Genomic DNA, 20,959 nt, shown 5'->3' on the forward strand with positions numbered 1-20,959 from the left:
AATAAAAAAAAATTGATCATAGTTAAATGTTATAAATTATGTACTTCAAAATGAAAAAGGCAAAGCACAGAATTTCGCAGCCCGCACTTCTTAAAACTCCCCCGCTTACATTTAATAGAAGCATGTTTCTAAGACTTCTTGGACCACATTTGTTGTTGTCGTCACTGTGTTCAGTACATTTAGTTCCTGTGAGTGTAAACTTCGTGTTTCAAAAATGGCTGGACAAGTATTTTGTGCTAAAAGCCCTGCAATCGAATACATGACACGTGTTTGTCTGTGCTGCGATAAGCTCTTGTCTGCTCTTTTAGGAGTTTCTGGCTGTTCCTGATTTCCAAAGTCAAGTTGAAAATTGTTTGTGTAAATTTTTTTTTGTAAGAACTAGTTGAAGGTATCAATTGGATGTACTTGGTGAATCAGAAAAGCCAACTTATCCAATTTCGAATTTCCAACATTATATCCTTGATCTTGTAGCTATAGTTAATAACTAACATCTCTCATAAGCTAATTTTGCTTTTTTTCCCATTGTTTCATTTATTTATAATGAAACTCTGGTGGTAGAAATGTTTAATTCCTTCATATATTTTAGTTTCCTTTGCTCTCCACAACAATTTCCAATCATCATTTTTTGAAATTTGACTTTGACACAGTCATACATGGAGCCTTTCCTAAATTCACTTTTAGTGTACCTCTATCTGATTCCTCCTTTTTACCTTTATCACAATATTAATTCCATATGCTATGCACGTCTAGTTATGGTTCCTTTTAGGGTTGGTGCACGTGGACTATATTGTCAACTGTTTGCTACCTGTTTGGGAAAAATTTTATGTGTTGATAAATTGTTGATGATAAATCTGGGATAAATGGATGGCAATAATGAATTACGAGGAGATTTGTGATCCTATGTGTCTGATAGTACGTTTGGCAACATCATTAGTTAGCAGGAGAATGATTACAATAAAAAAAAAACAGATAACAGGTGAGAATGGTAGATATGTACAATTTCTTAAAGATAATTGAAGAATGTATGTTTTGAAGTAGATGATGGATATTTGTCTATATGTCTGCCGTCCCCGAGTCCTACAGCCGTCGTGGCCCTGTGTTTGATCCCCAACGTCAATATATGAAGGGATGACCTAACCAGGAGAATTAATTTGTGTATGATGGCAAGTTGAATTATGGAAACATTTGGGTGTTCATGAGTTGTTATATGTAAATATGTATACTATTATAGGTCCCAACAATGTTTTGAGGAAGGGGATTCATCCTGCGAAATGTGTCAAAAATATATTGAGATTGTACACAAAACAGACTGAGACTTGTAAACAATGTGTATTGTATCTTGTATCCTAATGAAAAATGTATTATTTGGTCCTAATTGTTTTAATGTGTATTAATAAAAAGTTTTGTTATGTATTTTGAAGGAAGTTTGTTATGTTGGATGCCTTTAAAGTGCCAAAATTGTTTTTAAGTTCAGTTTATATGTTATAATGGGATGCAGCATCAGAATAAATAGTTTTGTTGTGAACAGTAACACATTTTTTTTTTAAATTCTTTCTCCATATTGTCCATAAAAGGCAAAGCAAAAAGATCAATTTATTTCACTCCCCTCAAAAGCAGTATGCATTCACCTTTTATTACCCCCCACCACCATTCCATTTATCCAGTCTTTAGCTAATTGGAATTTCAAGAACTCTGTTTGGAGCTTACATAAATATTATAAATTTGGATACTTTTTTTACTTTGCCATGCATAAGCAAGAGTGGGAGCCATTGAAAAAGGATGGTGTTTTTTATTTGATTCTTTACATGGCCTGAGTGCAGCTCAGTATTTTCATTTGTCTCCAATCCACTGATGTTATGTGGCCCTGTCCAGCATTGTACAGCCCTCCTATGGAAAACCTCCAGCTGGCGATTTATACTGTCATTGCACATGGCTTGTTCCAGTGGGACAGCCACACTACACAGGGCTGCTGGAGGCTGGACATAAGTATGGCTGTTCCATATGTATTTTTGAATGAATGAAGTTATGGCACGTATGTTTAGTATAAACTGTATTGAAGGCTTTCTTTAGGAAAGATGTGTGGTGGTGGGCAGGGTTGCACATGGAACATTGGTGAATTGGAAAGGAAAGTAAGTTATGACATACTTACCTGGCCAAGTAGAATTCTGAAAACAATGAACTTGGAAGAAGCCTAGGGTAATGATGGCATTGTCAAGGGGTATCATGGCGGATGCTGTGCTAAACCAGGGCACTTTGGAAGGTATATCTGTCCTAATGTACAAATAGGCCGTGAAAACTTGGGTGCTAGAGAAAACCCTGGGTGCCAGGCATTTAAATTCTGCCTTAATAAATGAAGACAATGTGAACAAGAAACAATATACCATCCCTTGTACCTAAATGCAACATTTGTACTTTACTTAGAATGGTATACAGCCCTTCTAATTAAAGTAAAAGTTGTTTTTTTGTAAGTGCAACACCGTTGCAGACTTAATTGGAGCACAGAGTCACGCATCCTGGGAGGCTCTGGTTGATCCTTCTGCGCATGCCCTGATCTCAAGCATGTGCAGAAGGGAGATATTTTCCACCAAGGGGGAATAGATGCTGATCTCACGCATGCGCAGTGAGATTGGCTCTCTTTTTTCCCCTTCACAGCGGCTATGTCACCTGATCTCTCACCTGTGCAGTGCGAGATAAGGTGATGTAGAGCAAGAAGACAAGAAGAAGTTGGAAGAAAAGACAGAAGATAGCGGCACCAGCCACTTCCTCTGCACCAGGACGACGCGGGACAGGATTATGGGAAGGACCAGCGCCATCAATAGATCTGCAGTAAAAGGTAAGCGTAAATTTTTTTAGTTTAGTAAAAGAAGGACCTGGTAAATACCAATATTTTCTTCTGGAAAAAATAAATATATGGAAAAATTACACATTGGTTGCAAATACAGGGAATTTCCTGGGTTTCAGGCAGTTTTTAATGCCTGTTATTCCTTTGTTGTGACAGACAGGGCTTGTCAGAGTTTAGCAAGTGTTAGTTGTTATGTTAGCAGACTATAAATAACCCAGAACAATGGCACCATATAAATCTTATCTAGTGCAATAGAAGATAATTTGTAGGTGTTAAAGTAAGATTGCTCTTTTTGTACAGCTGGTTGAACAGAAGCAATATATTATACTCAGAGGTGTCTGGTTGTATATTTACATCAAGATGTTACTTTTTTTTCTATCCAGGGTGACCTTAAAAGTCAGGCACTCAGTTCCCAGAAGTGCACTAAAGCACTATCACACAATTCAATCTGAAAGCTTAATGTGACAGTAGATTGGTTACCTACATTTTATTATTATTATTATTATCATCATCAATAAACAGTATTTATAAAGCGTCAACATATTATGCAACGCTGTACATTAAACAGATGACTCAGTAATAACAGAGGAGTAAAAGGCTAGCACAGAACTATGTCAAAATAATAATGCTATAATGGATCTAAAGTCAAACATTTGTTTGTGGATAAAGCTGGAGAGGTTAGGCTTTTACTGCTTTGTTTGTCTCATTGTGGAGATTTGCTCTCTGTATGTTAAGCTACGTACACACTTCCAATTATTATCGTTGTTAAACGAACGACGAACGATCCTGCACGATATCTACGAACGATCGTATAGCACCGATCCTGCACATACAGATAACGACACGATCGTTCGTAGATATTGTACACACAATAGATACGATCGTTTGAGCGATAGAGGGAGTGACGTGCACGACAGCAAGTGAACGAACGTTCGTTCGTCACGCATGCTCAGCCCATGGACGATCAACGAACGATCGAACGATGGTCAACGATCGTCGTCCAATCCGATCTGCCGGTCCGGTCGTTCGTTTCCAACGACTTTCCTCGTTCGTCGGCGTCGTTGGTTACTTTTTTCACAAACGATTTTTGCCCAATCGATCGTTCGTCGTTCGTTCGTCGTTCATTTTGAACGATAAAAATTGGAAGTGTGTACGCAGCTTTAGGAGACACTTATCTGGCTGGCGATCCCGTGCTATATGCCACCGCAGTATCACACCACCATTTAATTTGTCCAGTGATGTCACCTGCAGCAGCAAGGACAATAAGGAAATAGGAGCATCTCCTGCTTCCCTTTAGCGGCACAGCCTGAAATGTACTTTCTCTGCATCCCCAGCACACAATCTGAGACTGTGCACATCTAACGGGGAATTTAAGGGCAGATTCATTCCTGGCTTAATCTTTCACTGATATTGGATGCTGGGACTTTTTAGCCTCCCTGCTCCCAGGCAGCAGAGCCTGTGGTAGTGTTAAACTGGCTGACTTGCTGCTCCTGCAATAATTTGTGAGATTTACTGTTGCAAACCTGAAATGCATCAGGTTCAGGATTGAAAACATTTGCTAACAATAGGCAAATGCCTTTTAAAAAATCCATTCCAGGAGAGCTTTAATAAATCAGGCCCATCGTCTGGTGGATTGCTTACTGTGTATGAGCTCTGGCTCAGTTTTTTGGAATTGCCTCTGCTGGAATCTTAGTACTTCATTATCTGTGGGCTTCTGGTCCTCTGCCAGTCTTTCACCAGATGCCCTCCCTTGCACAATTTTTTTTTTAAAAAACTTTTTAAATAGCTGTACTATACTATAATGTCTGGAAATGTGGGGTCTCTTTTAAAGACCCCTCAGCTTACAGCTTGTCAGTCCCTAAATGTGGTGGCTACATTACAAATCTATTTTAGGCAGAATGGGAGGGGGGGGCAAGACCTAATTTAGCCAATACATCTAAGAAATGAAAATCTGCTGTATGTTTTTTTATTTACATATTGTTAGTGAAAAATGTACAGCCATCTTTAGAGCTGATTGCAAGGTGTTTTCCTCAATTTCACCTGGAAATGGGGATCAAGGGCCTGGATAAGGTTTTCAGTAATTCTGTTGCTGCAGAATTGCAGCTTTATATTTGGGATCTATGCCCAGAGTGTCCTGAAAGGAATGGGTGGGCCAGACACGCCTCCCTTTTCCAGACCAAATATTGAGGATGGCTCTGGAGTACCTAGCCAAAAATGGGAAACCTCACCTGTCTTGACTGAGGTGACTGAGGTAAGTTGTAGCCTAAGGCCAGGTGGCTCAGGTAAACAGGCTGGGTGTAACCGGTATGCTGGGATAGTCTAGGACAGGAGACTTCTTTTTGGCCCCCTATGATTAGGCCTGTGGAACCAACAGCTCTGAAGGGAGCATCAGAACTGGAGTCCGAAATACCTCTATGCAGCGAGTGCATTGAACCTAACTCCTCACATAGTTACATAGTAAGTCAGGTTTATAAAAACCACTAGGGAAGTAAACATATCCCAGGTATAAAACTCTATGGACATAGCTGATTTAGAGGAAGGCAAAAGAACTCTGCTACAATTTGCTCCAACTAGGGAAAATAAGGGATATTCTGTGCTTCTAAAAAATCATCCAGCTATCGCTTAAAGCAATCTATAGTAGTTGCTGAAACTATTTCCTGAGGGAGCCAATTCCACATTTTCACAGACCTTACAGTGAAGAATCCCTTCCTTATCCGCAGCTTAAACTTCTTTTCCTCCAGACGCAAGAGTGCCCTCTTGTTCTTTGTAATGATCTCAAAGTGAATAGTTGGAATGAGAATTTTCTATATGGACCATTTAAATATTTATACAGGGTGATCATATCCCCCCTTATACAGCTCCTCTATTCCTTTTATTAGTTTAGTTGCCCTTCTCTGCACTCTCTCCAATTACACAATGTCCTTTTTGTTAACCAGTGCCCAAAACTGGACTGCATATTCCAGATGTGGTCTGACCAATGCTTTGTACAGGGGCAGGATAATGTCTCCATCTCTGCAGTCTATTCCTCATTTATTACTAGAAAGTACTTTACTAACTTTAGATATTGCAGCTTGGCATAACATAATTACATAACAAAATATGTCATCCCCTATTGTATCAACAACAGAACAAGAAAATACAGTTTTGGCTTTTAATGTTTTAAAAGAAAATAAAGTCAAGTACAAAGTAAAGTCAAAGAACATGGAGTGCAATAATTACATGGGAAAACCGAAGCATCATTGCAGGGACCTGTAAATGTATTACAGTGCAATCATCCAGTCTATGCAGACAAAAGTGGTCCTATTCTCAGTCAGTCGGTACCTGCAGGTCCAGTCTCTAGTGGTACCAACCTCTGTCAGTGGAGTCATAGGTATTCCCAGTATCTATGAAAGTATACACAGTGGGCTTGATTTAATAACGCTCTCCAAGGCTGGAGAGAATACACTTTCTTCAGTGAAGCTGGGTGATCCTGAAAACCTGGAATGGGTCTGGACCAGGAATAAAACATTTTAATAGCAAATTACTTAGAAATCCCTTCCAGCTCTAATAAACCAGGCCCATTGTGTCATGTACAAATTCAGCCGGGAGCTCCCATGGTCCTGTGGTTCACCCACCCTCGCCTGTAATGACTGGAAGGGCAGTATATTGTATACATATGTGCCAAGTTTTGGCACATACATACCAACCGGTAAAACTGTCAAAACTGTCGATCTTCCCATGTGTACAAGGCCTTAGATTTATTCCAGCAGAGACTCATCTGACCTCTGGAAAATTGCCAGAATAACTGAGCCTAAAAATGGCAGTGATCCTAATGAGGAGGAGTGCCTTCAGCCATTTCTGCATTGTCCTTGCTCTGTCACTGCTCAGGATCATCCCAGAATATACAGATTAGCATATACAAATCAGCTAAGCCTACAATACAAAACAGGGAAATAATGCCTAGGAAACATAACCACACATTATCCAGCCATGTATCCTTCATCTACTTGATAAGCAGAGTGCTGTCTTTTCTGGCTGCAGCTGCCTCTGTTCCCAGGGAAACTCAATTCGGTTGCCATAGCAACAGAACAGCTGGAAATAGTCCTGGAGAAGATGGGATGCTGTGTATGATCTGCTCTACAGCTAATGCATGGGCTTGCACACATGTTCCTAGTACATACATATGCACTTTGCAGTATAAAAATATTCCTCAGCCAAAAAACTACTGTAAACCAAATTTGTTTGCAATATACATATGTCATATACTGTGTAAATGAAATGAAATAAACTTACTTAGAATAGTTTTTTTTACTTTTTTGTATGTTTTGCCTTTTTAATGGAAATCTATGTTTTTTGTTTAGACATGTACAAGATTTAGTTTGTTTGGTATGCTCAATATGTGTAAATGTGAAGTCTGATAAATATAATTTGTTACTGTATATGTACTTGGGGGGGTCTATATTTGCTCATTAACAATACAAGCTCCACTTCTTCTTTGCAGTGCTACACAATAGTTGTGTTTCTGTATTGATCTTTCTCACAATGAAAGCAGAAAAGATGACTAAATCCTTGCAAATGAATACCGGTAATTCTCTTGGTGGCTGATATCTAATCTCAATAGCTGTTATTTCAAGAGACAGAATCATTGCACCAAGCCAGTAAGAGCTGTATCTTTATTACACATCTCAATATTTAACTATATAATACACATACTGAGCTGCAAGTTTTTAAAAGTGTGAAATATCAGCTATATATTAAATCTGACTTTGTTCCAACCTCTTGCAATCCACTGTATAGAAATGCTCATACTGGCAGAGGAAACTCAAGGATCCATCCGGTTGTTCACTACTCCAGATGCATGCTGAAATTTTATAATGAGATGAGCTAATCAATCCTTCATAAAGCCCTCCAGTTATGAACTTGGGTGTGAAGAAGACCTTTTTATTGTTACTGAACTGCTTCAGAGAGAAAACAATTAGCTACCTTGCTAATGGTGAGCAGATCTTTTTAAATCTTACGACTGGATGGACAGAAATACAAAGTCCTAATATAACACACATATTTAAAGTGTGAATAAAGCTGATTTCCTAGTGGTGAGTTATTTCTAACAACCATAGCTCTGCCATTTTTTTAGGTTAGCCTAAAGCCATCTTACTGACATTCTTTTACTACTTATTGCTGTTTTAGGTTGCTGACCTGAAAAAGGCCTTTTTGGAAAGGAGTCACAACAGCTGATATGCAGGTTTGTTTCAGGTCAGTGGATAATGAAGGTAAAGGTTCATCCCAACAGCCATGAAGGTAACAATTTTAGAAGGAGATTAACAATAGCCAACCCAGAATCACCTTTGTGGCAGGTTTCCTTAACACAGGAACTCTGTTTGTGATGACCTTTTTCAGGTTACAATGGTGAGTGTACAGGGCATGTGTGGGAAAGTGTGCCTGGCTGGCTTGTAACTTACCTTCACAACTCTGCAGTAGATGATCTACAACCAGCAGCTTAGCATTGCTGTAAAGTGTGTCTTGGAAACCTTTGAGCAAGACCTTTTTCACAGATTCAAGCCCTCCCAGGTTGATAGTTCCTACAATTTTTACCTCTACCTACTTGGTACTTCACAGCTTTTCAGCTTCACAGATAGATAAACAGACTGTTCATATTTACAAAGAATAAAACCCAGCCGAACACAGAGCCCACCTTCCAATTTCCCAACAGCTTACTAGGGAATAGAAGGACCCAGGGCTTCAGGAGCCATATGTTATGTAACCACAACATAAACATAGTACATAGTAAATAGACATAGTACATAGACATAGTACATAATGAGGTCTTCTGTTTATTCCAAACCAGCAATTCTCAATCAGGGTTCCTCCAGAGGTTGCTATGGGTTGCTCAAACTGTGCATGATTGGACTCCTATTTTAAGATGTCTGCATAGTTCTGGGGCCAACGCCACTGGTGGAACCAGCTGCATCTACTTCCTAGGCTGAGATAGGTCTCTGAAAGGAGTGTTTTAACTCCAGGTATCTGTGCAATTATCGGTTGATAAAAGTGTTGAACTAACAGAAAAATCAAAATGGGGCACTAAGTTACTGGTACTTTGGAAGTAGCACAATAAATTTGTCCTTTTTTGGACGAACAAACGAATTTCGGTGGATAAATGTCAGTTAGCTAACTGTACTGCTTTCACCTACCACTGATGAACAGCATAATTTTTTTCTTCATTCACCACAGGCCCACTTATTTTATCGCTACACTGTTTTGCAAGCTTGGCTGGGTGCTATTAATGAGTCTATAATTACATTTATCAAGTTCACAAATTCTGCAGTTAAAACATTGGACATTTTCTACTGTACCATCATGTTGCCATGGGAAAGCCTTTTGAATACAATTAAGAGACACTTGATTGGTACTGTAGCATAGATAGGCTTTATTACTGTGATATACATGTTACATAACTTACATTGACCATCCCTCCACAAAGTCCATGAACAAACTATAATCATTTTTATTGCACATCTCCAGGTTTGTGGGGTATTTAAAGCAAATTAAATAAATATGTATTCCATCTTCTGGTGCCTTATAGTACTCCATTAACAGATAAATCCATATTTAACATCATAGCAGACAGAGTAGTTGCAAGGGAATATTCCAGAGATTTGATTGTAGCAGACATCGTTCAGGCTTATGTGAAATCCATTAGTAATCCTACATGATAATAAAAATACATTAAGTGTTGGTCACAGAAATATTCAGGGATGCAAATATTGTCTAGCAGGCAGAATAAAGGCCTAATAAGCAAAAAAAAAAATGTTGCTTTATAGACAAAGAGCTACATAACCCTGTCACCTTTCACCTACTCATAAAAAGGACATAATAATGATAAAATGCTTACACAGCGGGTAACTGTCAGTGAAAATTGCTGTCAAAATGGAAACTTGAATACCTATTGTAATTTTCCATTTCTCATATGCTCCATGTCATCCTACAAATAGGTTAATCCCCTTGCTCCAGAGATATAGGGATCTAAAATTATAGATAGATTTCCTGTACTGTTGGATTTTGGCCCTGTCCTCCCCACGTCCAAGGCATCCACAATGGTCATAAAGGCCATCTATTCTTAAAAGGTAGCCTTGAGAAAGTAAGCAACAGGACCAAACTTGACTTGACAGAAAAGAAGTTAAATTTAATTTACTATTATTTATAATATTTAACAGTATGTTCAAAGTCATTAGACCAGGCATGGGCAAACTACGGCCTGTAGGCCGTATACGGCTCAATAAGGTTGTTTCTTCGGCCCTTTGGGTTGTCCACGACTCTGGCCAGTGCCACTCCGGGGGGGGGGGGGCATACTGGCTAGAGCCGCAGAACACTTTCCCTGTTTTTTATCCCGGCTCATGGAGGTGGGTGGGCTCTGTCCCTGCACACAACCTGCCCACTCTCCTATTGCAGGCTCAGATCTGCGATGGGAAAGTGGGCGGGGTTATGCCATCATGACGTCATGTTCAGTGGCATCATATTGGCATAGCCCTGCCCATTTTCCCATCGGCCCAGCCCCTTTGTCAAATTTTATATCAGATTGTGGCCCCTGACTGAAAAAATTTGCCCACCCCTGGATTAGACTGTAATAAGAAAGATACATAACAACATTTGGGAATTAGCATGCCTGGCAGCATGTATCTGAATTGGCATTGCAACTACATCCTAAAAATATTTTCATTTTATACCGTGCATAAGTTCAGGTTCTTGTTAACAGTGTTCACAGACATAAATATAAAAGGGCCCAAATAATGCTCTGAAGATGTAGCTGAGCAGATCTGTGGAGTTATTACATATAAAGTTAGCTTTGTGTAGAAAAATATTGCTTCATAATATACCATTGTCAACTTTGCTGTGAAACAAAGGAAAGGATAAAAGTGCATCCCAGCAATAAATGTAATGTGTCCCAGAACTGGCTGACTTGCATGAGGACCAGTAGATACCATTTTTAGGAATATATCTACCTGTTCACCAATCTAAGTATGTTGCCTGCAAATATGGTGGTATTAATTTGACGAGAGGCGCCCAAATGTTCTCTCATAACATTACAGTACAGAGCTGCAGAATAATACAGCTAAGAATAGCCTTGGAGCAAAACAAAGTTCTCCTATGCTTCATTCTTCCATGAGGCTTTCCAGCCATCATCTGACAGGCTTACATGAATCAAATGTTTTAACAAAGATAGGGTTTTTGTTTTTCTAAAACGGCAATGGGATTTTAAGGCTTATTTAGTGTTAAACAGTTTTTTTTGTGTTTTTGATACTACTAAGGCATGTGGAAAGCTGTGAAAATTTTCCTCCTGAAGAACTGATTGGACAGCCCTGATCTTTTTTTTCTTGGTCTACATTTTCAGCAGTTAAAGGAGAACTCCCACAGAAAGACCTTGAGTTCTTAAAAAAGGGCCAGTATTCTTTTAGATATATAGAGAACTAAAAACTCATCCTAATAAACATAATTAATTTAATTTATTTTTATAGAAATAAATTGTATAATTTTACAGATCTTCTACATCTTCTACAACCTATTTATTGTTTGGGTTCAGTTGTACTGTTTTTTCATTTATACCTTTATAAACTGACTGAGCTAAATGACTGTTAATAGGTGTGCGCCTACCAAAAGTTTGCAAAAGTAGCACTGCTAGAAGATGCATGTAACATACAGGTTGAATTAAATTATTTGGGTAATGTTATATACATATATACTTGTCTGAAAAAACACAAATACTTTGAGTAAAGATATGTGTTTTTGTCTCTTTCAACAGATAAGTTTGATTTGCTCATTTTTGTTGGGAAAAAAAAGACAATCCTATCCTTGCAGTTTATACAGAATATATTGCGAATATTGGAAAACATAATTGTAGATGATGTAACTTTATCCAACAGATAGGTAAGTAGGAGGATCCCTCTGTTTTAGATGTGAGCTAGACAGATAAATAAGTCTCTTTGCTGCTGAGAAAAGTACTAATTGTCAGTAACCTTATTTTCCACACACTGTAATTAATGTGATTCTAATTAGGTAACTGTTAACAAGCAGTTAAATCTCAGTGGCAGACAGATAAAGACCTTCCTTTGCTTAATCCCAGTATCAGTTGCAGTGTTGGAAATTTAAAACCTACATCTCAGCATCACAAAGGATCGACAAAACCCTTTGCCAGTGTACAGTATTATAAAGCCCAAAGCATTTGGGGATTGTTTGTACAGAAACAGCGTTTCCAGATTTTTTTCACATTTAGAATATCATATTTAAAAATAAGGGGATTTAAATCCATTCTGAAAAGGTTTAAGGTAAAAAAAAAAAAAACTATCAACATTGAAACGGAAGTTAGGCTATTCTTTACACATTCCAGTAGGTTCTTTTGCATTTTGCATGGAAAGTAGATATGCATATATCCCACATCTACAATGTAACATAGGCACCTCTGCATGCTACCAAAGTTGTATTTTTCTGCTGTAAATACTATTTTCATTTAATGTAATAATGTTGTGATTTATGTGCAGCTGACAACCTCCTCCAACTATCTGTATACTAAAATCCAGAATTAGCTGGATTATAAACATGTGTTTTTCACATGTACTAACCTCATACAACAGATCTGAATTCATCATTCATACATTTTGCTGGCAATGGAACACATGCATGCAGTCCCAGAATTCCTTTTGTCTTCTCATTATTCTTTCTGCCTTGCAGTAACAGGCTGCAGAAAGCACATGCCAGGGAGGGTGAAGGGGATGTAGTGGCCTGACAGATTATCCTCTTATTTCATTATCTGCTTCCTGGACATACTCCTTACAAAATAATCTGGTTATTTGCTGTGTAAAGGGGTATTTTTCCATGGCAGGGTAGACAACCGCACAGAGATGCATGGTTAGACGTAGCAGTCAATAGACTTTGGTTTATTAAAATTATCTGCCTCTGTATTGAATTACAAACCTAACAAGGATATTTGTTTTAGTTTACTAAACATTATATTGTATGCCATAAGCATGCCCAGTTTTGTTAAAGTGAGGCTGAAATAAATTCTAGGCCTTATTAACCCTGTGTGTTTTCTGTATAATCATACACTTTAGTTAAAGAGGAACACTAGGCACAAATAAATTATTTAATAGCTTTTGTGGTTCTTTTCTACACCTAGCAGATAGAACATCTAAATCTATATCCCTAGCTTAAATGTAAAGGTTTCTATAGACTGTCATAGCAAAAAATGTTTGATTTTTGTCATTTTTAACAAAAATCTGGTTTACTTCAAGTTTTGAATTTATTCATACTCTGTATGAATGAAAATGTATCACAAATATTGAAAAGAAAAACAGTTCATATATCTATCAGACACTGTTCAACCAATCTGGACCTTTATAGGCAGATTGGGAATTATTTGTATGTTTTTAGGCCCGACCTTCCCGACTATGGCAGACATCATCTAGCCAGGTTTCTTAGGGAGTATGTCTATGTCAGTCAACTTCTTTTGATTGATTTTGGTACTGGTAGTTCTCAGGACAGTAGTGTATTGCCCTCAAATATCAGATTTGCCATAACACAGAGAGGGTGAGAGAACTAAGACAACATGTAGGCAAATACCTCTGTATTGTGCAGCTGTGGTGACTGAACGGGCAACCTTTTAAACAAATTCAAGATGGCGGAACAAAGCTGGTTTTGTGTGGCATCATTCAGGCCCTGATCATCCAACCTGGTAATACAATTTTAAACAATAATTATGAATAATGTTACATGTGTCCACATATTTTACACAAAAAATAAAGGCTAATAAATAAATTGCTATGTTTATTTTAACCATTTGCCTTACCTACGTCAGTCAGGTAACCAGTATTTTTCAGATAAGAGAGGAAGCAATGGCAGCTTTCTATTTCTCTAAGCACAAACAAAGTTTTTGAAAAATGTGATGGACTTCCTGTATGGTAAACTACAACTATTTATAATAAAATATTTCATGAATACTGCCTTAATGTTACATTGAGGAAATGGAAAAAGGTGGAGTGAAGCATCTTTGCTGTGCGTTGTTATGGTTGAAAGGACAACATATCTTGGACAACATATCTTTGGAACATCATTAGGGCTTTTCACTGGGCTTCATAAAAGATCAAAAGCTATTGAATGTCCCACACTTCAGGATCTCCACAGACTAAAACATCCAGCATTGCAATTTAATTAACCTTTCACAATTATATGTAGGTATAGATCAAAGTAGGAAGTTGCTCACGGTCCTCACAATTATAGTGTATATGACAACCCAGGGTGAAATATCTGAGCAGCTGGAATGATTTTAACATGTTTAGCATTTATAAACTTTGGTCTGCTAGCCTTCTGCCCATTAAAACCAGTTCACATATTTCAATTAGCACTTCCTAGTAGGTCATTTAATAAGTGTCTTCTCTCAAAATAGTACCAAGAACCTTGTTTTCACCCTGCCAGAATTGGACAATGTATACACGTAGGAAAATGTAAAGACAACACTCTTTGGTTATAAACAAACCAAACAAGACAAACAATGTATCATACACAACAGGAACAGAATGTGCATACAGCACAGAATGTGAACATCACACAACTTAGACAGAACACATACAGCTACTAACATGCAATGTATTTGTTAACTTGGTAACTTTCCTTGGTACCTACCAAAAAATTACATTGTATTAAACATTTCTTCTTAGAAATGGTAATTACATAAGTGAACTGCAATAAAATTCTTTAGAAATTGGTAACATTTTGTGTTCATAAATGTGGCTGTTTCTGCAGGTTATGCTATCTTTTAAAATAGATTACAGGAAGGTGGTGTACACCTCGTTATAAAAATGTATACTATGCTCTTATTGGGGAGCTTTGGAAATATAGAGAGCGGCAGGGTAACACTGAATCCACATGTACTCATACAGCTAACTCTGAGTAGATTAGTGCTATTACTCCAAAAACAAAAAAAGAAAAAAAAAATGCAGTCACATCTATAGACTAGAAAGTTGTTATTTGGTACATTGTGTTCTTGGATTTAGATAAGCTTTAAGTCACTAATTGATATCTAAAAATGCTATTCTTAAAAATTGTTTAAGGAATATGAGCACATATTATTTTGCTATTAATGCATATGTTGTCATTTTGTTACCTTAACTGTGAAAAGGTGGGATTCCCAAATCCAGACAGTTCTTTCCTTGGAACATTAACCTGTGGATTTGCATGGTAACTGCTCTCCTCCACATCTCTGGTGAACAGTAATATAATTTTTGTTACTGTTTTACAAAAGAAGAAGTAAGACACTTCTGCATATACATTACTTAGTAATCCTGGACAGTTTTGCTGGTTAATGGCAGAGGCAGTGTCCTTTTTAACTTCACCTGTACTAGTTGTAAGGCTTCTACACTTTAATTCAGATCACATGGTGACTTCCCATTTAATGCCGCCAGCAGCACCAGTTTACCAGAAATGTGTACACTGGTGTACTAGTGTACTAATATTCTCTATATGGTTCTACATGAGTTTTGTTTCCAGTAATGTACTGATAAAATGCAAAGGTCAATGATATCCATTAGGATCAAAATTAATACTTTGCACTGCACCATTTACATACCAAGTTTTACCTTGAAAAGTAACCCAACAGCTGTTATGCACAGAATTACTGATTCAAATCAGTACTCATTTTGAGTCAATAACTGTGTCTCATATATATATATCTTACATCTGTGGAGAGTACCTTCCTATGCATTAACCAATTTTAGAAATGTACCCTATCGTTTTTCTCAGGGATTTTTCAGTCACTTTCCAATTACCAAGTAGATGTAGATGTTTATTGTCCAAGAATATAATGGGAGGTGTGAAAGTTTGTGAAAATACTTGTTCCTAAATACACAGTTTAATTGAATGAACTATGGGGCATAAATTGTGTTAAGGGGAAAAAGGAGGCATCACACTGATGATGCCATCCGTATTATTGATGGTTAAAACAAAGTATCAGCTTTTTTTGGTGCGCGGACAGCCATTCCTTCTTAGTGATGGTGTGTAAAACATAGGCAAGCTCCATATTTGCCATCCCCTGTGATATCACAGTACTTGTGGAGTAGTGATGCCACTTAACCTTTGACATTTGAACTGAGGTAACTGTTGAAGTTACATGACATTATTATGATTTACGTAAGCTGAGGATTGGATCGCTCATTAGATGATTTTTTAAAGATCCTTAAAATACAAAAGAAGTGCAGAATAATGTGAATAACTACTTCTAGATATGCCATAACACTTACAACTGATACACTTCATCTACAGCCCCAGGCAGTCAGTAACAATCTAAAGTCTCCTTTTTACAGACAGAATCATTGCCCTGATTATTTTACACATTTGCCTGTAGAGCCTTTATTAGAATACACAAATTTGCCCAGTGCTTCGCACAAGCTTAATCTGACGTTATATAGTAGTTAGTAAGTTTGTTTTATATTTGGATTGTATTGTGTGAAGTCAGCTTTAGATAAATGGAATCTTCCCATATAAAACATAAGTAGGATAAGTAAGATTTCAATGGGAGCTCTCTTACCTTTTTCCTGCAAGGGCAGAGTTTATGATTTTTCGGATGGCTGCTGACTCTCTGGCCTGGCTAAATTCACTGGTGAACATACCATCAGCATGTCTTTTATTTCTGTTTACAGAATCAAGAATAAATATAAACATTATTATTACACAGTATTTATATAGCACCAACATATTATGCAGCACTTTTACAAAGTCCATAGTCATGTCACTAACTATCCCTCAAAGGGGCTCACAATCTAATATCCTTTCCTCAGTCGTATGTAATGTCTTTAAGTATGGTTTTTTTATGTATGTTATTCTTTAATCCAGTCTAAGGTCAATTTTTGGCGGGAAGCCAATTAACCTAACTGCATGTTTTTGGAATGTGGGAGGAAAACGAAGTACCTGGAGGAAACCCTGGCAAACTCCATGCAGATAGCGCTACAAAGGCCAGAATGCTAACCTCTGAGCCACTGTGCTGCCCATATTAAAAGAATGAAGATTTAACATAAGGAATAAATTCAATTATAGCTCCCAAATTTTAACTTTCATTTACAGATTTACCAAAGGTAAGCATATGCTGCCTAAAAGGTAAAGCACAACATGCTAACATAGAGGTTTTTTCCCTATAGAGCTGCTCCCATACTCTGAAAACATATTGCTTGGCTACTTCCTAAGTTGCCCTTAATATGAGTACAATAGGGTATAGGATGTGGGAAAAAGAGATATGTCCAGTACTATACAAAATACAGGGTTGTTACCCTTTTTTTTACTGGATTCCTGAATAAATGTGTAAAAATGAATACCAGAATCTGGCATTTTCTATGCAGTAAATAGGTGGTCTTTGTCAGGTAATATTTTTTTTTTGGGCTGGCTTAAAACAGCAGGCAAATACATTTATAACTGAACTACTATGGTAACAGTTTCAGCTGTTCATAGATTTGTAATTCTGTGCAACCAGTAGTATGTTCCAGATACCCCTGACAAACATCAGAGCCAGATCCTTAACCATCATTGCAGTAGCTGAATAACTTGGTCAAGTACACATCATCTGCCTGCTGACTGGCTTCTAGTTTAGCTCCTGCATACAGCAGAAGTTTATGTGCAGAAGGTTATAAAGGCAAATATCAAGACATTTTCAGGTAGTTCTGCTAGATGCATTTAAAACTACATTTGTTCACTTAAAAAAATAATATTAGCTATGATGTTGGTATTTTATTTGTCTAGAATTCAGCTTTAAAACCCAAATGAGCATATGGGTATCTATTAAACATAAAGGAAAGATTTTAACATACAAAAAAGTCAAATCAAATTACTAGTATTTTAAAATATCTCATATATCATTACAAACACATATTCCTCACCCCCCAAAAAAACAAAAAAAACAGGACATATACCCATCTCACTGTTGTAACCATAGTAGATACCACAAAACTCTATTGCCTCTGCCACAATTCAATGTGATTGAATCTACTGACCTGACTTGCAGAGAAGAGGAACATGACAGCTGAACGAAGATAACAAGGAGAACCAAAGCTCTGAAAACCACCGTCAAAGGCATGATTCTGGGAAAACATAAAACATATGTAAAATATCAACCACATCAGTAATATTTCATATTAAAGAAGCAATAGCTAAATTTAATATAATACTGTTCAAATATGAGTGAAAATGTTTTAATTTGTGTACAAAACCTACAATTTTAGGCACTATACCACTTAAGATGATGCAGCTCATATTGCATCAGTGTACATGCCCAAATTAATAGCTAAAATTCACTAGCACTGCTGCGTTTTCCATAGAAAAGACAAAGTGGTCATAGTCTAGCATCCCTAAGTATCTAATACTACCTATAAGCCTGATCTGGCCAACCAATTATCTATATGTTCTATAATTGCCATGGCCCATGGTTCCTGCATTTACTTGCTGCCATTGCAGAACACAATCAGTATTTAGCAGATGGTAAAAGGAACCACAAAACACCCAGAAAAGATGGCCAGCATAAGTGTGGGATTAGAAATATCTTGAAAAGAAACACGATTGGCCACCTTTTAGACAGGTAAGTCTTTTTCTTTGACTACTGCCATGGTCTATGATTTTAATAAAAGACAACAGGGTCACTTTAACTACAATTGGGAAAAGGGATGTTTCGGGCTTTATTAGCACCTAAGCTAAAAAAATAGAATATATCTAATAAGCACATGTGTGCACTGGGCAGCCAATGTAGCTCATATTTCTGGAAATCCATCAACCAAAAAAGAAAAAAACTTACTACTCCGCCTAAGTGTCAATATGAGGCTCTAAAAAAATTTGCAGAATTAGGCAATAGTATATTTCTCTTGTGGCCAACTGCATGCGGCCTAAAGTGACCTTTAAAGGTGTTGCGATATAGAAATTCATTTTTGTTTTAGTAACCTACAAGACTGTCTTTTTGACTATAGTGAATATTTGTTTGCCCTTTTATGCATTTTATATCTATGTTTTGAAACAGTTAGGATTGGTCAGAAATCTGACTGCTCCTTCTCACACTACATGCCTACTGTATGTGTCAGTTAATATAATACACTCCCAATATAGCTGATACGGATGAAACTGACCCACTGTGTGCTCCCTTTATTGACTAATCAATAAATTTCTATATTTAATATACTACTAAAAATATAGAAACAAGCTTTTACAAAGTCAAATATTACATATTGCATAAGTATTGAATAGTTAGTACTGTTAGTACTTACACTTTAGGTGATGCTAGTTCTATCTTGAGAGACTCCAGTGATTGTGTGCAGGAGGGATGGTGGTAATGGGAAAGAGATGTTATCCATCTCACTATTTATACCTGCACTGCTCCACGGTCCATGGCTTCAGCTTGATAAAGGACAATACTTTAATTTGCATTGCCATGTGGTCCATTGCTTCTTCATTAGTCATAAATGCCGTGCAATTAAGTTATGACTGGTCTTGATAGTGAAGCATGGCTTTGTAGATAAGGTAAAGAAGATCAATACCTTAATGTCTGTGTGTCCATCTGTTGAGTTTCTTGAGTTTGTCACCCTAAGCAAATAGAATTACCAGAGGCCAAATGAGTGGGCATGTGATGACAACTATTTGCTCATCAATTATGACTCTCATTAATAATGATTATTTATTGAGGGTACAGGAAACCACAGCCCTAGACTTGACCAGCAACTAAGATGAGGCTCATAGTTCACTTCAGACTATCCCTTTTTTGTCTATACTCAGTATAACAGAAAAGTTTAAAGAAAGTGTCCTAAAGTATAACTTTATTAAATTAAAAAAAATCTAAATTTTGATGTTATTTCTGGTTCAAGATCAAGATGTATGTGAAGTTGTGGTAAAATGGAATGAGAGAGACAGTCCCATCGCCATCTTCTCTGTCCCATTAAACTCTATCCTAACCTACCCAGACCTTAGTCACTCAACAAAGAACCCATCTATATTCCCTTTTGCTCGTCTCCCTTTCCAGACTTTAGTTTTCCCCAGCCCTAAACTTTGTTATACGTTTTTAAGTGTTTAAGAGTGTCAGTACTGGTTGTCATATGGTAAAGATATTTATAGGACTAAGTGCCAACCCTTGTTTGATGAATGAAAAAAGGAATAAAGAGAGTAAGCAGAATGCCAAAGATCTGTTGATAAACTGATACCCCTAAGGAAGCCTGTGCGAAACGCATCGGGTACAGCAATCAACATGAACAAATGATTGGAGATTGTATTATTTGTATGGCAAGAAGTTTACTTGATTGGCTAGATGCCTGATGTCCAAAGCCCCCTTGGGACAAATTGCAAATGCTTACACCAACAAACTTGTTTTTGGTTGTGAGTTGAGTTTTGTAGTATGTTTAGGCACCTTTTTGGGCTATTGCAACACTGTATGGATCACAGGAAAAGATTGTGACCGATTTTTGAAACTGTTATGTCTTCTTTATTTACATTTGGTATTGTTTATTGAATTTACAAATACAATATACTGTTTTGTGCCTAGAAAGACCCTGCTTTCTCTCTTTATTCTTATTTTTAATTTTTGTTAAACGTTTACCTATTACCACCCACAGTTTTCTCATCACAACAAGTGCAAATCATCAAATCAATCAATAAATAATCAGGGTGCTATAAGATCTGCCATATACAAAAGACACCACTTCATTAAAGTTGACATGTTAGCTTTTATTGCCACATTTCTTTAAGCAAACATTCTGCATGTAAAACTAGGTACTCACGTGCAATGATTGTCGTTAGAAAACAAACGACTAACGATTATGCATGATTATTTTGAAAAATCGTATTGTGCACAGTTCTGTACATGCTGTATGTACGATAGTTCAAATATAATCCACCAATAATGTACACACGCTAGATTCGATCGTTTAAACGATGCTGGAAGTGACATGAACAGGAGAAAGTGTACTGCAGAACCATCCACGATCACTGCACAACTATACACACAACAGATAGCTAACGATTGTCGCCCAATCAGATCCGCAATATTCCAACGATAATTTTTGCACGTGTATATGCAGCTTAAGTTTAAGGCTATGCCATGGCTTGAAACTTTATATTTGTCTTGTTGACAACTGTTAC

The 20,959-nt window shown here is 37.2% G+C and overlaps 1 protein-coding gene across 1 annotated transcript; it reads right to left on the bottom strand.

Moving 5' to 3' along the window:
• Positions 1-9,233: 9,233 nt before the first annotated feature.
• Positions 9,234-19,251, bottom strand: SCT (secretin). The gene is made up of 6 exons (XM_072426929.1): positions 19,099-19,251; positions 17,842-17,928; positions 16,389-16,490; positions 14,970-15,065; positions 13,430-13,538; positions 9,234-9,523 (listed from the first exon to the last, which is right to left on the bottom strand). Exons 2-6 carry the CDS (start codon positions 17,922-17,924, stop codon positions 9,515-9,517), a joined length of 399 nt encoding a protein of 132 aa, XP_072283030.1. The 5' UTR covers positions 17,925-17,928; positions 19,099-19,251; the 3' UTR covers positions 9,234-9,514.
• Positions 19,252-20,959: the final 1,708 nt, after the last annotated feature.

The sequence above is a fragment of the Pyxicephalus adspersus genome, chromosome 11 (assembly GCF_032062135.1).
Source record: "Pyxicephalus adspersus chromosome 11, UCB_Pads_2.0, whole genome shotgun sequence".
Taxonomy (NCBI): Eukaryota; Metazoa; Chordata; class Amphibia; order Anura; family Pyxicephalidae; genus Pyxicephalus; species Pyxicephalus adspersus.